This window comes from Stegostoma tigrinum, chromosome 2, assembly GCF_030684315.1.
Source record: "Stegostoma tigrinum isolate sSteTig4 chromosome 2, sSteTig4.hap1, whole genome shotgun sequence".
NCBI classification, from domain to species: domain Eukaryota; kingdom Metazoa; phylum Chordata; class Chondrichthyes; order Orectolobiformes; family Stegostomatidae; genus Stegostoma; species Stegostoma tigrinum.
Window position 1 is genome coordinate 37,940,415 of NC_081355.1, and position 14,655 is coordinate 37,955,069.

The 14,655-nt window shown below is 43.1% G+C and overlaps 1 protein-coding gene across 2 annotated transcripts in view; it reads left to right on the forward strand.

The window, feature by feature from the left end:
• The first annotated feature begins 6,531 nt into the window (after positions 1–6,531).
• LOC125448356 (GMP reductase 1) overlaps positions 6,532–14,655 on the forward strand; it is a 113,494-nt gene continuing 105,370 nt past the window's right edge. Inside the window, exon 1 of one of the 2 annotated variants that reach the window (XM_048523637.2) lies at positions 6,532–7,318. In XM_048523637.2, the coding sequence (XP_048379594.1) occupies positions 7,232–7,318 (87 nt within the window). In that variant the 5' untranslated portion in view covers positions 6,532–7,231. Of the gene's footprint in view, positions 7,319–8,596; positions 8,782–14,655 lie in introns of those variants that run through there. The other variant, XM_059653473.1, reaches the window with a different exon arrangement.

Consider the following 14,655-nt stretch of genomic DNA (forward strand, 5'->3'; position numbering starts at 1 on the left):
TCAAAGAGAGAATTTGGCTAGAAATGTGAATTTGCCAAAACATAAATGACTTATTGATGGCTACACTGTGGGTCAAGGCCAAGTAGTGGTGCATGTGTGGAATGAACTTCCAGATAAAGTGGTGGATGTGGGTACAGTTACAACATTTAGAAGACATTTGAACAAGTACATGAATAAGAGATGTTTGGACAGATATAGGCCTAGCACAGGCAGGTTGGACCAGTTTAGTTTGGGATTATGTCAGTGTGGCTGATTGGACCGAACGGTGTGTTTCCATGCTGTATGACTGTGGCTCTCATACCCAAAAAAACAAAGAAAGGGTTATTTTGGATTTTCTAGTGAATGAAACAGAAGACTAAATTTTTTGATATATTGATATGAGTGGATTTTAGTGGAGGTTTATTCTAAATTTGACAAGCTTGTTAAAGGCAAATAATTTGAATGGACGTAAGAATGTCAGAGCTTCTTTGACAACTAGAAAGCTTTACTACCAAACCACGTTTAGCAACACGAAATTATGTAAGAATGTTTAAAAGTGAAAAAGCAATAAGTGTGGGTAAAGTGTCACTGTAGGAGGATGAGATGGAGATCAAACAACCAATTATTTTCTTCCAGAAAATAGAACTTCTGCCAACAGAAATATTCAACTATGGAGAAAGAGACACAGCATCTAATTTTGGCCTATAACATTTTCATATCTATATATCCTCTACTTCTGCAGAGCATTTTATTCAAATGAACCATAATCTTTCAACCACCTTCAAACTATTTACTGATTAAAATTTGAGACTGTTTCATTACAGTTGAATGGTAGAACTATACAATTTAACAATCACGGGGCAAAAGGAGACATTACTGTTGTGGACACATTGTCAAAAGCAAATAGGAGAGAAAGCAAATGTTGTGATCAACATGGACTTGTGCAGAAGATGATTGTCATGAAAATTCACATGTGTTTAATACATATATATTACTATTGTTAAAGTAAAATACAAGTCATTTTCAAAGGAAAGTGTAATAGAAAGTGAAAATATTTCTAAGAAATATTACTTATCTTTCTGGGGGAGATATGTTGAAGGTTTGGACTATATTATTATTTGGGAACTTAGGTTCCAAAGTGGAGATAAATGAGTGTCCTGGGTATTACATTAAATGTGACATTCATTCTTAGGGTCAGAAACTCTATTTTTTAAAGTGGATCAAAGCAGTGTTTCCAAGAAATCATGTAACTTAAGCTAATGATGAGTTAACTGGTTAGATAACTGAAGTGTTAATATGTTGAGCTTTTATGAATGCTTAAAAAGGTCAGAAACAGGAACAAAGACAGAAATGGCTACAAAAATGCAGCAGGTCTGGAAGCGTTTTGGGAAAGGTCATTGTTTTCTCTCCACAGTTGCTGCTAAACCTGCTGAGTTTTTCCAACTATTTCTGTTTTTGTTTTTGATTTCCAGCATTAGTAGTACTTTCAGAAGCAGGTTTCATTCAGGAGATCCATGTTAGATTTGCTGTTTAGTAGCCAAAAAGTAGTCAAAGTAACAGGAAAAAGCCCCAGAGGTTAATGTTTGTTAATGTTAAAAGTATAATTAACAGCCTTATGTTATTTTGTTCCGTGACCGACCACCACAATAATCAATTTACAAGAATAAAACTTATTGTTGAACAACACAGGTTTTATCCTGTCATCTGTCCAGTCCAGTATTTACTATCCAGAAGGATTCTAAAACTTTGAAAGAAACTAAACCAATATTGGTGGCTTAACTATTAAGTTAAAGGCTGTTCGTTTCATGGTCTCTGTGGTGTTTGAAGAAGAGTTAACAATTCAGATCAAAGACCTTTCAGCTTTCAATATTATAAACCTGCAGACAAAATTGTGACATCTATTTTTGGGGATACCTACCTATAAACATGTGTCTGCTCTGTGGTCATTAAAGAGTTAACATGATTGAGTACATGACATGCATTTCTGATCAAAAATTGTGCAAGAGCAGCTTGTGATTTTCCACCCACTAAAATTAGCACTCAAGAGTGCAGAAACTCTTGATGGCTGTGTTTTATTTGTGTCGCAACATTTGATGAAACACTTGCTACAAATGGGCAGATCAATCCCAGTGTTAGAGTTTTGTGACCTTGAAAGCAAGAGGGAGTTAATTGCAGCTGTGCTTTCTATCACTGAATTATACAATTTTTTGAAGGTGATGTTTTATAACTGTTTCATTTAGTTACAATTCAGCAACAAAAGCTAGAACTGCATTTAAAAACATCTCTCACTTTAAAGTCACAGGTTCAGCAACAGACAGAATGACACTGCATCTACTGATTTATCTTCCTTCAGTGTTTTAAATAAAAAAATTAAGACGATTAAGAATAATGAATGAAATATTATGCAACGTGGGATTAAAAAGATGACTTTGGGATTAGGAGCCCCATTAGCTGCCAAATAAGTTAACTGGTCAGTGCAGCAATTTTGATCAACAAAGCCTTTCCAACACAGCACTAAACAGTGCTTCCCAAACTTCTCCCACTGTGACTTCATTCTGCAACTTGAAAATTGTCATGACCACTCAGTGGAAGGGGTGTGGTAGTATGGGAGGTAAAGAGACCTGTGAAAGCTGGTGGCAAGGGGTATAGTACAAACTTTTTGAGTAGAAACACACCTGTTTTTTGCTCAATCAGAGCTCAATGATGAGCGTTACAGCCTTGGAACTTGCAACCTGAGCTTCATCACATGATCCCACATTAGGATACACTAGTGCCATATGCCCTCATTAATATAGCCTTGGATTCTGTACACCTTATTAACCACTGCCACAGTCGATACTTAGGCATATAAAAACCCAAGTCCTGAAGCTCCTGCACCATTTTTAAAAAAGTACTTATATTGTTCCTGCTTTTTCTACCTACTAAAATGTATCACTTCCTATTTCTCCATGCTGAACTTCATCTGTCACTTGTCTCCCCATTCCACCAGCTTATCTATGTCCTTTTGAAATCCTGTACAATCCACCTCATAGATCACAATGCTTCCAAATTTAATGCCATCCACAAATTTTGAAACGGTACTTCATACACTAAGGTCTAGGTCTTTAATACATATCAGGAACAGTAAGGGTCCCAATGTGGATTCTGGAAAATCATCTTCCGATCTGGAAACCAGCCATTGACTGCTACTAATTTTTGTCATGAAGCCAGTTTCATATCCATGTTCAACACATATCCACGTTGCTAGTCTTCTTTTTAGGTAATGAACCTGAACTTTGCTTACAAGTCTGTTGTGTGGCTTTATATCGATTGTTTTCTAGAAATCCATGAATACCATATCAACACCATTTTCCTCAGCAACTCTATGCTATCTCTGAAAAATTCCAGCAAGTTAGTTAAACATAATTTTCCCATAACAAGACCATGCTGGCTTTGCTTAATTAACCCACTTTTGTCAATATGACTGTAGCTTTTAATTTCAAATTGTTTCAAACAAAGTGTTCCCAACACTGAAGTTAAATTGACAGACTTGGGTTTATATTTTGTGTGAACAAGGGCATAACATTCGTAATTCACCATTCCTCTGGTTTGAGACTAAGGAACACTCGAAAACAATTTCCATTCACCCTTCTATCAGCGTCCTTGGATGCATTTCATCACGTCCTTGTGCTTCATCAACTCTAGGTAAAAGCAAATTAGCTGATAATTCCTCATCTATTCTAAATTGTTTTGGTGCGTTAATTACCTCCTCTTTCATAGTGGCCTCTGCTGCACCTATTGTAAGGAAGAAGACTCTAAGTATTCATTTAATGTCTCAGCTATGTTCCTGTCTCCATGTGTAAATCCCCTTTTTGATCCCTGACTTATCTTTTAACCCTGTTTTACTACTTACATTCCTACAGGGGACTTTGAGTTCCCTTTTCTATTTGTTGCCATGCTTTTTTGCAGATTCAGACTGCAAGTCATGGGATTGACAGCGACCTCTGAATAGAGGTGGATGTGGTACAGACCCTAGAGATAGATTCCATTTCCACGACCTCAAGATGGTAACGCTCCCAAAAGAGAGACTCTTTTGCAGCCTACTTCTGCCTCCTTCCCAAAAATCTACAAACATGACTGCCCTGGCACAGTCATCATTTCAGCCTGTTCCTACTCCAGTGAAAGTACTTCTTATCTTGACTCTATTCTTTTCTCCCCCATGTCCAATCTCTTCCTATTTACATTAACGCTGGTTTCGTAATTTCCAATTTTCTGGACATTGCTGTCTCCTCTTCACTATGGATGTGCAAGTCCTCTACACACCCATCCCCCATCATAATGGTCCAAAGGATCTTCAATTATTCCTTGAAAAGAGACCTGTGTTCATCACTACCCTCCTTCAGCTGGCTTAGCTTGTTCTCATTTTGAGCAACTCTTCCTTTAACTCAGTTCATTTTCTCCAAGTCAGAAACTGTGACCATGGGTATCCGCAAGCATCCCAGCTACGCCTCTCTATCTTTGTGGGGTATCTGGGACATTCCTTGTTCCAGTGCTAATCAGGGCCCCACCCACAACTCTTTTGCTGATACATTGATGATATAGAGCCATATAGCACAGAAACAGACTCTTCAGTCCAACTTGTCCGTGCCAACCAAATTTCCCAAACTAAACTAATCCCATTTGCCTGCATTTTTCCTTCTAAATCTTTCCTATTTGTATATCTGTCCAAATATCTTTTAGATGTAGTAACTGTACCTACATCTACCACTTCCTCTGGCAGTTCATTCCACATATGGATCACTTTCTTTGTGAAAAAGTGGCCCCTCAGGTCCTTTTTAAATCTTTCTTCTCTTGCCATAAAATTATGCCTGCTAGTTTTGAACCCCCGACACTAGGGAAAAGGCCACTGCTTTTCACCTAATCTCTGCCCCATATCTTTGGTGATGTTTCCTGCTCTCATCCGGAATTAGAAAAATTAATCAGTTTTGCTTCCAATTTCTATCTCTCACTTTAATTTGGTGCATCTCTTCTCTTCACTGACTTTATTGTTTTTATTTCTGAGGATAGGCTGTCCAACAAAATCCATTACAAGCCCTTGGACTCTAACAATTACCTCAATGACACATCCTCACTTCCTGCTTGCTGGAAAGATTCAAATACATTCTTCTGGCTTCTCCATCTCCAAATGCTCCGATAAGCCCACAATCCAGCAGGTTGCTTCCACCTTTACCCCCCCCGTCAGAAAAAAGGTTCACCCCTACCTTGGGTAGACAGGGCCTTAATGTGCATACAACCGATCGCCATACTTCTGCCCTTACCCCTCCCGCACTTTACCAACACAATTTTATGGTCCCACTTGTCCTTACTTTCTATCCCAGTAGTCTCTGCATTCAAAGGATCATCCTCTACCATCTCCAGCAGGATGCCAGCACCAAACATATCCTCCCCTCCCTCCACAGTCAGCATCCCACAGGCATCATTCCCTCTGTGACACCCTGGTCTACTCCTTCAACATACTTAACACCTTCCCTTGCAATTGTAGAAGATATAACACTTGCCGATTCACCTCCTCCATTCTCATTCTCCAGGTCCCCAAACACACCTTCCAGGTGAAGCAGCATTCCACTTGTATGCAATAAAATGCAAAAGGGCTGCAGATGTTGTAAATCAGGAATAAGAACAGAATCACTGGAAAAGCTCAGCAGGTCTGGCAGCAACTGAGGAGAAAGAAAAATCTAAGTCAACATTTTGGACCGAGTGACCCCTCAGACCTTATTTACTATATCCGCTGTCCAGATATGGCCTCCTCTACATCGAGGAAACCAAGCAGAGGCTTGGGGACCACTTTGCAGAACACCTATGCTCGGTTCACAACAAACAACCGCACGTCTCAGTCACAAACCATTTCAACTCCCCCTCCCATTCCTTAGACGATACGTCCATCCTGGGCCTCCTGCAGTACCACAACGAAGCCACCCAAAGGTTGCAGGAACAGCAACTCACATTCTGCTTGGGAACCCTGCAGTCAAATGGTCTCAATGTGGATTTCACAAGCTTCAAAATTTCCCCTACCCCACTGCATCCCAAAACCAGCCCAGCTCGTCCCCGCCTCCCTAACCTGTTCTTCCTCTCACCTATCCCCTCCTCCCACCTCAAGCCGCACCTCCATTTCCTACCTACTAACCTCATCCCGCCCCCTTGAGCTGTCCGTCCTCCCTGGACTGACCTATCACCTACCTACCTACACTCACCTTTACTGGCTCCATAGCCGCCTCTTTGACCTGTCTGTCTCCTCTATCCATCTTCTATTCGCCTCCCCCTATTTATTTCAGAATCCCCTCCCCCCACCCCCATTTCTGAAGAAGGGTCTGGGCCCGAAACGTCAGCATTCCTGCTTGGCCCGCTGTGTTCATCCAGCTCTACGCCTTGTTATCTCAGATTCTCCAGCATCTGCAGTTCCTACGATCTCCGAAATTACCTTTCGGCGGATGTTAGCTGCTGCGCAGACGCGGACCGGATCAGCACGTCCTCATGCTCACGCCCATGAACCCTAAAGCGGGTTGTTTGCGCATGCGGGTTCCTTCTTGTTGTTTCGTAACAGCCTGACTTGTAACTGCACCAACAGCTTTATATTAATGAATATTAGTTTCACTGAGTAATTCAGCCAGGATGATAACCACACGGATTTTACTTACGTTATTGCTCAGTATTGAAGGTTTCACCTTTCCCGATCTTAGCTCAGCTTATCGCCAGGATTGGCCCCAAGGCGATATTGAGCAGAAAGTCCGGAGTCTGCAGGATTTGGTAAACCCCTAGAAGCTAGGAAGATGCTTAATCTTCCCTGCTCTCTCCGTGTATAGGGAATGCCGTGCGCGCCCCATCCACCTCGATTTCAATTAGAATGCAGATTTATGCCGTGTCCCCAAACGCTGCAGAATGCAGCACTATCCACTGAGCTTTCCGTAAACAGGTCGTTGGGTGTATTACTTTCAATGGGAATGCTAGTCACTCGTTAACTATACGTACTGCAGTGTCCCAGGATGCAAGGAGATGTTTTGCTCTGCAGATTTTTTCTCTCTCTCTGCGGAGTGAGCGGAAAGCTGAGAGCGGGCCAAACGATCTGAGCTATGCAGCACGGAAAAGTGATCTTTCCAAATTAAGTGCCAGGGCCTGGTTGTAACCAGTAGGGCGGGCAGACTATAAATTCACAACGCTGACGAACAGCAGGCTTTTGCCGGATAGGAGTTGACTCCGGACAGCAGCATCGCTCAACATGCCTCGGATAGACGCCGATCTCAAACTCGACTTCAAGGATGTTCTGGTGCGACCGAAAAGGAGCAGCTTGAAGAGCAGATCGGAGGTGAGAGAAAGAGAACCTCCGCACCCAAGGGAATTATTTTCGAGTATTATCAGAAAATAAGTCAGCCACTTCGACTATTTTTAACTTGCCTCTGAATCTAATTTGGAGCAATCCAAAACTTCTATTAAATCTTTTGAAATGTCACTGTAAAAAGTTAACGCTACAAGTTTTGCATTGAGCGTTTAGCTTGGGAATGAGTCTACACAACTAACAGAAGGTCAAGTGAAGAACTGTAACAAAGTAACCCTTCACATTACCACTTGAAACCAAATACCAGGCACAGAAACGGTTTACTGTTATTTGTTGCGAGGCCAATACTTGGTTTACAAATGCTTTATCCAAAGATGACCCAACCCCATAACCCAATGTGGAGTGCAGTCCGCAGTCACTATTGACATTGCTGCATTCACTCCTGCGTCTCAAAAAGAAATTGTTCTCATGGGAACATGCGGACGAAATCCCAGCTCTGAGAGCAAAATGATAGTTTTACTCTCTCCTGGAATCCAACCATATTCACACAGCGTCTGTCCCATACTTGTTACGATAACAGGATCGCAAGAAACACTCACCGGAGTAAAAATGTAAAATATTTCATAGACTTTCATTGGAAGAAGAGACATACGGTAGGGTGTGTGGGAGTACTCTTCCATATAACCCCCTGCATTAGAAGGAGCAAAATTTCGGATGTATGAAAGCAGCGGTTATGTGTTTGGACCAAGATTTAAAGCCAAAGCTGGCCGTATAACTCGCTACTCAAACGGTTCCAAAGCCACTAAAATAACTGTTTCTATAACGGATCCTTTCACTGGTCGTAAAATAGTTCTGTAGACCCATTGTAGAATTGGATATGCAAAAAATTATAGGATCAGATATGTGGTAAATTGAAGTCGTGATCTTGCTAGTGGGACTTGAACTCAGATCCCCTGGCCCAGAGATAGGGACACCTGCTGTGGCACAAGAGCCCCCTCCAACTGATCATGTTGACAGCGCATAATTATTTATATACCCAGTTCTGTAATGGGCCCTGTATCTCGTTGGGGCAGATAATTGAGTTGCTTATGACTCTAATGTAAGGAGCAATAAAATCGTTATTACAAAAGACAACGGCACCAAGTAGCACAGATTTCCCAAGACCACTTAGTTTCTAGACCAGTATCCCGAAAGAAAGTCTGCCGTAGTTTGAGATAACAAAGTGTGGGGCTGAATGAACACAGCTCTTTTATCCAGCTTCCATCCGCCTCCCCCTCTCTCTGTTTAATTCAGAATCCGCTTCCCCTCCCCCATTTCCGAACACGGGTCCGGACTCGGAAGGGTTTTTTTCTGATGAAGGGTCTAGGCCCGAAACTTCAGCTTTTGTGCTCCTAAGATGCTGCTTGGCCTGCTGTGTTCATCCAGCCCCACACTGTTGTCTTGGATTCTCCAGCATCTGCAGTTCCCATTATCTCTGCAATCTTCTGAACTTGGTAAGTACGGTGAAATGTCACTTTAAGAGTACGATCACGTGACATGATCATTTCGCCTGCCCTTTTGGTGGGATATAGCTTAGTCTAACCTTGTTGCTTGCCGAGTGAGCACCACGTAAATAAATCTCTCAGAGCGCCTCCTCCCCACCTATCTGCTCTTTTAGCCAGCTTCCATCCGCCTCCCCCTCTCTCTGTTTAATTCAGAATCCCCTTCCCCTCCCCCATTTCCGAAGACGGGTCCAGACACGTCAGCTTTCCTGCTCCTCTGATGCTGCTGTGTTCATCCAGCTCTACATGCAACCAAACCGTCCAGTCTAACTCATCCCTGCTGACCAGATATCTCAAATTAATCTAGTCCCATTTGCCAGCATTTGGCCCATATCCCTCTAAACCCTTCCTATCCATATACCCACCCTATTTAACAGATACCTGTTAAATGTTGTAATTGCATCAGCATTCACCACTTCCTCTGGCAGGAAAAAGTGGTCCCTTTTAAATATTTCCTCTCTCACCTTAAATCTATGCCCGTTAGTTTAGGATTCGCCCACTCTGTGGAAAAGATTGTGTAAATTTACCCTATCCATGCCCCTCATGATTTTATGAACATGTATAGGGTCACCCCTCAGCCATCGATGCTCCAGGGAAAATGGCCCCAGCCTATTCAGCCTCTGCCTGCCATTCAAACACTCCAGCCCTAGCAACATCTTTGAAAACCTTTTCTGAAACCATTCTAGTTTCACAACATCCATCCTGTAGCAGGGAGACCAGAATTGCATGCAGTATTCCAAAAGTGACCTGATAAGTGGGCTGTACAGCTGCAACATGACCTCCCAACTCCTACACTCACTGCACTGACTACTAGAGGCAAGCATGCCAAATGCCTTCTTCACTATCCTGTCTACCTGTGACTTCACTTTCAAGGAGCTATGAACCTGCACTCCAAGGCAGTCCTCAGCAACAGTCCTCAGGACCTTACCGTTAAGTGTATAAGTCCTGCTCTGATTTTTCTTTCCAAAATGCAGCATGTTACATTTATCTAAATTAAACACCATCTGCCACTCCTTGGCCCATTGTCCCATCTGATCAAGATCCCTTTGTACCCCGAAGTAACCTTCCTCACTGTCCACCGCACCTCCAATTTTGGTTATAATCTGCAAACTTACTAACCATACCTCCAATGTTCACATCCAAATCACTTTTATAAATGATGAAAACGAGTGGACCCAGCACACCTTGTGGCACTCCACAAGTCACAGGCCTCCAGTCTGAAAAGCAATCCTCCACCACCACATTCTGTCTTCTACATTCAAGCCATTCTGTATTCAAATGGCTAGTTGTTCTTGTATTCCATGTGATCTAATCTTGCTAACTAGTCTACCATGAGGAACCTTGTGAAATGCCTTACTGAAGTCCAGAGAGATCATGTCTACTGCTCTTCCTTCATCACTTCTCTTCATTAATTCCTCAAAAAAACTCAATCAGTTTGCACTTGTTAAATACTTCAGTCTCTTGGCTCTTCTTGAAATGTAGCAGAAGAAACTGTTTCAAGAACCCCTGGGTGAATCCACTATTTCGGTGAGCACAGCAAACAGTCATAAACCCTAGTTGTAGATCTCAGAGACACTTCAATAAATAGAAGAAAATAAATCAAAAGACACTATTGCAGCACTGAAACAGTACAGTTTGAGAAAAACTAGAAGTCTCCGCCCCCGGGCTACTGCAACGAGGTAATCCCTGGCTATGCTGTCTTGGTCATCTGGAGTCACCACTCTAAGATATACCACACTGCCACCCCCTCGCCAACACCTGGAGTCCCTGTTCCAGGCCTACCATAACAAAGAGTTCCCTGGTTCCACTGTCAGGCCAGGTCTCTGTCCCACAACAGTCCCGCTCTAGCTGCCCTCCTTTGCAATATCGCATCCTCTGCTACCCTTGACAGGAAGATGAAGAAAAAAAAAAGACAAAAAAAGGGTAATGAAAGAAGGAAGGAAGTGGCCAGTGTAGAGCGGACATGCCCAGGAGCCTAAATGCAACCTACCTTGCCAGCACCACCATCAACACCATCCAAGTCAAAGCAGTTTACTAATCAGTGCTTTATTCACCACCTTAAACATTCACTCCCTCCAGCACCAATACAGAGTGACAGCAGTGTGTACCATATATGAGCATTGAAACAACTTTCCAAGGTTAGAATAGAAGGGCAGCAGATGCTACCACTACCATCTGTGAGTAACCCTCCAAGCCACACATCATCCTGACTTGATAGTATTCACTGTCTGGTCAGCTTGTTTGGGTTAAAATACTGGAAATCCTTTCCTCATAGTGCTGTAGATCTACAAAAACCAAATGTGATAAAGGTGGCTCACCACTACCTCTTCAAGGCTAGTTACGAAGAGGCAAACAAACACAGGCCCAGTCAGCAACAATCACATACCATGAAAGAATAAACATGTGTAATGTCTGAATGGACGTAAGCCAAAAATTCAAATGGTGGAGGAAAATTTTAACACACAGCTGTTAATTTCCTTTGGACTGATCTTTACCCAGTGTTGTTGTTTTAGTGGAAAAGTGGCAGAAACACTATTTGTGTTGGTATATGGGATTTTTGTCCCACTTTGGACTTATTACCGTGAGGGAGTGGGATGAGTTCCTGGAAAATTCCAGGCTCTGCAGCTGTCTAAAATTGAAGAACTTTCAATCTGTTGCATCACAAGGAAAGTAATGTGCCTTCTGTTGTACAGACAAAAGGAAACTTCTTTCAGTATCACTTTTAAAATTGATCATCTGAGCTTTCCATTCAATACCTTTTGTCAAATAAGGAAAAATTACCCAAAGGATCATCGTAGATCCAGAACACTAATATCACCAATGCTTGGCTAACTTACCTACTCCAAATGAGGTCTGAAAAATATTTAAAAGGCTGCAGTGCCAAAATGTGATGTCAGAACTGCGGCATGATTTAAGTTTTGTTAGAATGATCTTGATGCTGACAGGTCTATTTGACTGTCAACTTCAAGTGTACATGGCCCATAAAAACAAAACAAAGCATTGTATTTCTGTAGTGCCTTTCACAACTTTGGGCAATTCAAAACCACTTCACAATCAGTGACATACTCTTGAACCAAACAGTTTTAATTTAGGAACCATGATAGGCAATTTGTGCACCAAGGTCCCACATGCAGCTGTGAAAGACCAGATAATTGGTTTCATTGGTGTGGATGAAGAATAAATATTGGCTAAGACATTAGAGGAAAGTCCCCTGTACTTTTTTTGAACAGTGTTGTAGGTTTTCACTTTTGAGATGGAAGATGAGGCATCATCCTAAAGACAGCAAAAATGAAATACTTTTGTTTCCTGTTTTAATTTGAACTTGTACCCTGTGAACAATGACAGCATTTTAGATTTTAAAATGTGAGGCTGGATGAACACAGCAGGCCAAGCAGCATCTCAGGATGCTCCTGAGATGCTGCTTGGCCTGCTGTGTTCATCCAGCCTCACATTTTATTATCTTGGAATTCTCCAGCACCTGCAGTTCCCATTATCTCCGATAGCATTTTAGATTTTGTTTATTTTATGTCAAGTAATGCTTTGTTCTGTTTGGAAATACTCTCTTCACATAACAATATAGCCAAAATGTTATACATTTCTGCGTAGTGACATTCCTTCCCAAATGCTTTTCCTCATGACAACAATTCCTTCAACATTAAAATAAAACAATCCTCACCTTGAAAGAGGAAAATAACTTTACTTCCAAATAAATAAGACCATTATTGCTGCTTCAGTATAAGTCCCCTACAGTGCAGGGTGTTACCTTTTATCAATGGCAAACCAGACCATGGGTGGGACAACGAAGGGGAAGGTAGGGCAGGAGGTGACGTTTTGGCTCAATGCCTAATATTTGTTTAGTTGATAAAGTTAAAAATAATTTTTTTAACAAAAATAATACATGTTGCATCATAAGTTAGCAATAATTTTTTAAAAATAGTTTTCTATTTTAAAAATCACACTTTTGGCCATTGGAAAACAGTCAGTCCAAAACAACTCTGCCAGAATAATACAGAAAAGTACACCAAAGTAATGAGCAAGTCTTATGATGAATTATTTTTGTACTTATCTCACATCAACACCCAGTGACTGTAGGAACATGCAGGGTTGGTAGAAAGGATTGTTGAGAGGTCATCAAGATAGATTTGCATATGAGTGATAATGGGAACTGCAGATGCTGGAGAATCCAAGATAACAAAGTGTGGAGCTGGATGAACACAGCAGGCCAAGCAGCATCTCAGGAGTACAAAAGCTGACGTTTCGGGCCTAGACCCTTCATCAGAGAGGGGCATGGGGAGAGGGAACTGGAATAAATAGGGAGAGAGGGGGAGGCGGACCGAAGATGGAGAGAAAACAAGATAGGTAGAGATGAGAGTATAGGTGGGGAGGTAGGGAGGGGATAGGTCAGTCCAGGGAAGATGGACAGGTCAAGGAGGCGGGATGTGGTGGTAGGTAGGAAATGGAGGTGCGGCTTGAGGTGGGAGGAAGGGATGGGTGAGAGGAAGAACAGGTTAGGGAAGCAGAGACAGGCTGGGCTGGTTTTGTGATGTAGTGGGGAGAGGGGAAGAACTGGGCTGGTTTTGGGATGCGGTGGGGGAAGGGGAGATTTTGAAGCTTGTGAAGTCCACATTGATACTATTGGGCTGCAGGGTTCCCAAGCGGAATATGAATTGCTGTTCCTGCAACCTTCGGGTGGCATCATTGTGGCACTGCAGGAAGCCCATGATGGACATGTCGTCTGAGGAATGGGAGGGGGAGTTGAAATGGTTCACGACTGGGAGGTGCAGTTGTTTGTTGATACGCTGTATCCAGAGGTTGGTGGGGTGGTACGTGAGAACGAGGGGGATCCTCTGGGGGCGGTTGTGGCGGGGGCGGGGTGTAAGGGATGTGTTGCGGGAGACGCGGTCAAGGGCGTTCTGGACCACTGTGGGGGGAAAGTTGCGGTCCTTGAAGAACGTGGACATCTGGGATGTGCGGGAGTATGTCCATGTTCTTCAAGGACCGCAACTTTCCCCCCGCAGTGGTCGAGAACGCCCTTGACCGCGTCTCCCGCATTTCCCGCAACACATCCCTCACACCCCGCCCCCGCCACAACCGCCACCAGAGGATCCCCCTCCATTCTGACATACCACCCCACCAACCTCCGGATACAACGTATCAACAAACAACTGCACCTCCCAGTCGCGAACCATTTCAACTCCCCCTCCCATTCCTCAGATGACATGTCCATCATGGGCCTCCTGCAGTGCCACAATGATGCCACCCGAAGGTTGCAGGAACAGCAACTCATATTCCGCTTGGGAACCCTGCAGCCCAATAGTATCAATGTGGACTTCACAAGCTTCAAAATCTCCCCTTCCCCCACTACGTCACAAAACCAGCCCAGCTCATCCCCTCCCCCCACTGCATCCCAAAACCATCCCAGCCTGCCTCTGCTTCCCTAACCTGAACTTCCTCTCACCCATCCCTTCCTCCCACCTCAAGCCGCACCTCCATCTCCTACCTACCACCTCATCCCGCCTCCTTGACCTGTCCATATTCCCTGGACTGACCTATCTCCTCCCTAACTCCTCACCTATACTCTCCTCTCTACCTATCTTGTTTTCTCTCCATCTTCGGTCCGCCTCCCCCTCTCTCCCTATTTATTCCAGTTCCCACTCCCCATCCCCCTCTCTGATGAAGGATCTAGGCCTGAAACATCAGCTTTTGTGCTCCTGAGATGCTGCTTGGCCTGCTGTGTTCATCCAGCTCCACACTTTGTTATCTTAGATTTGCATATGAACTGGGAGTGAGGCTAAAGTAACAGTGATGAAATTCCTGCTGCTTTCT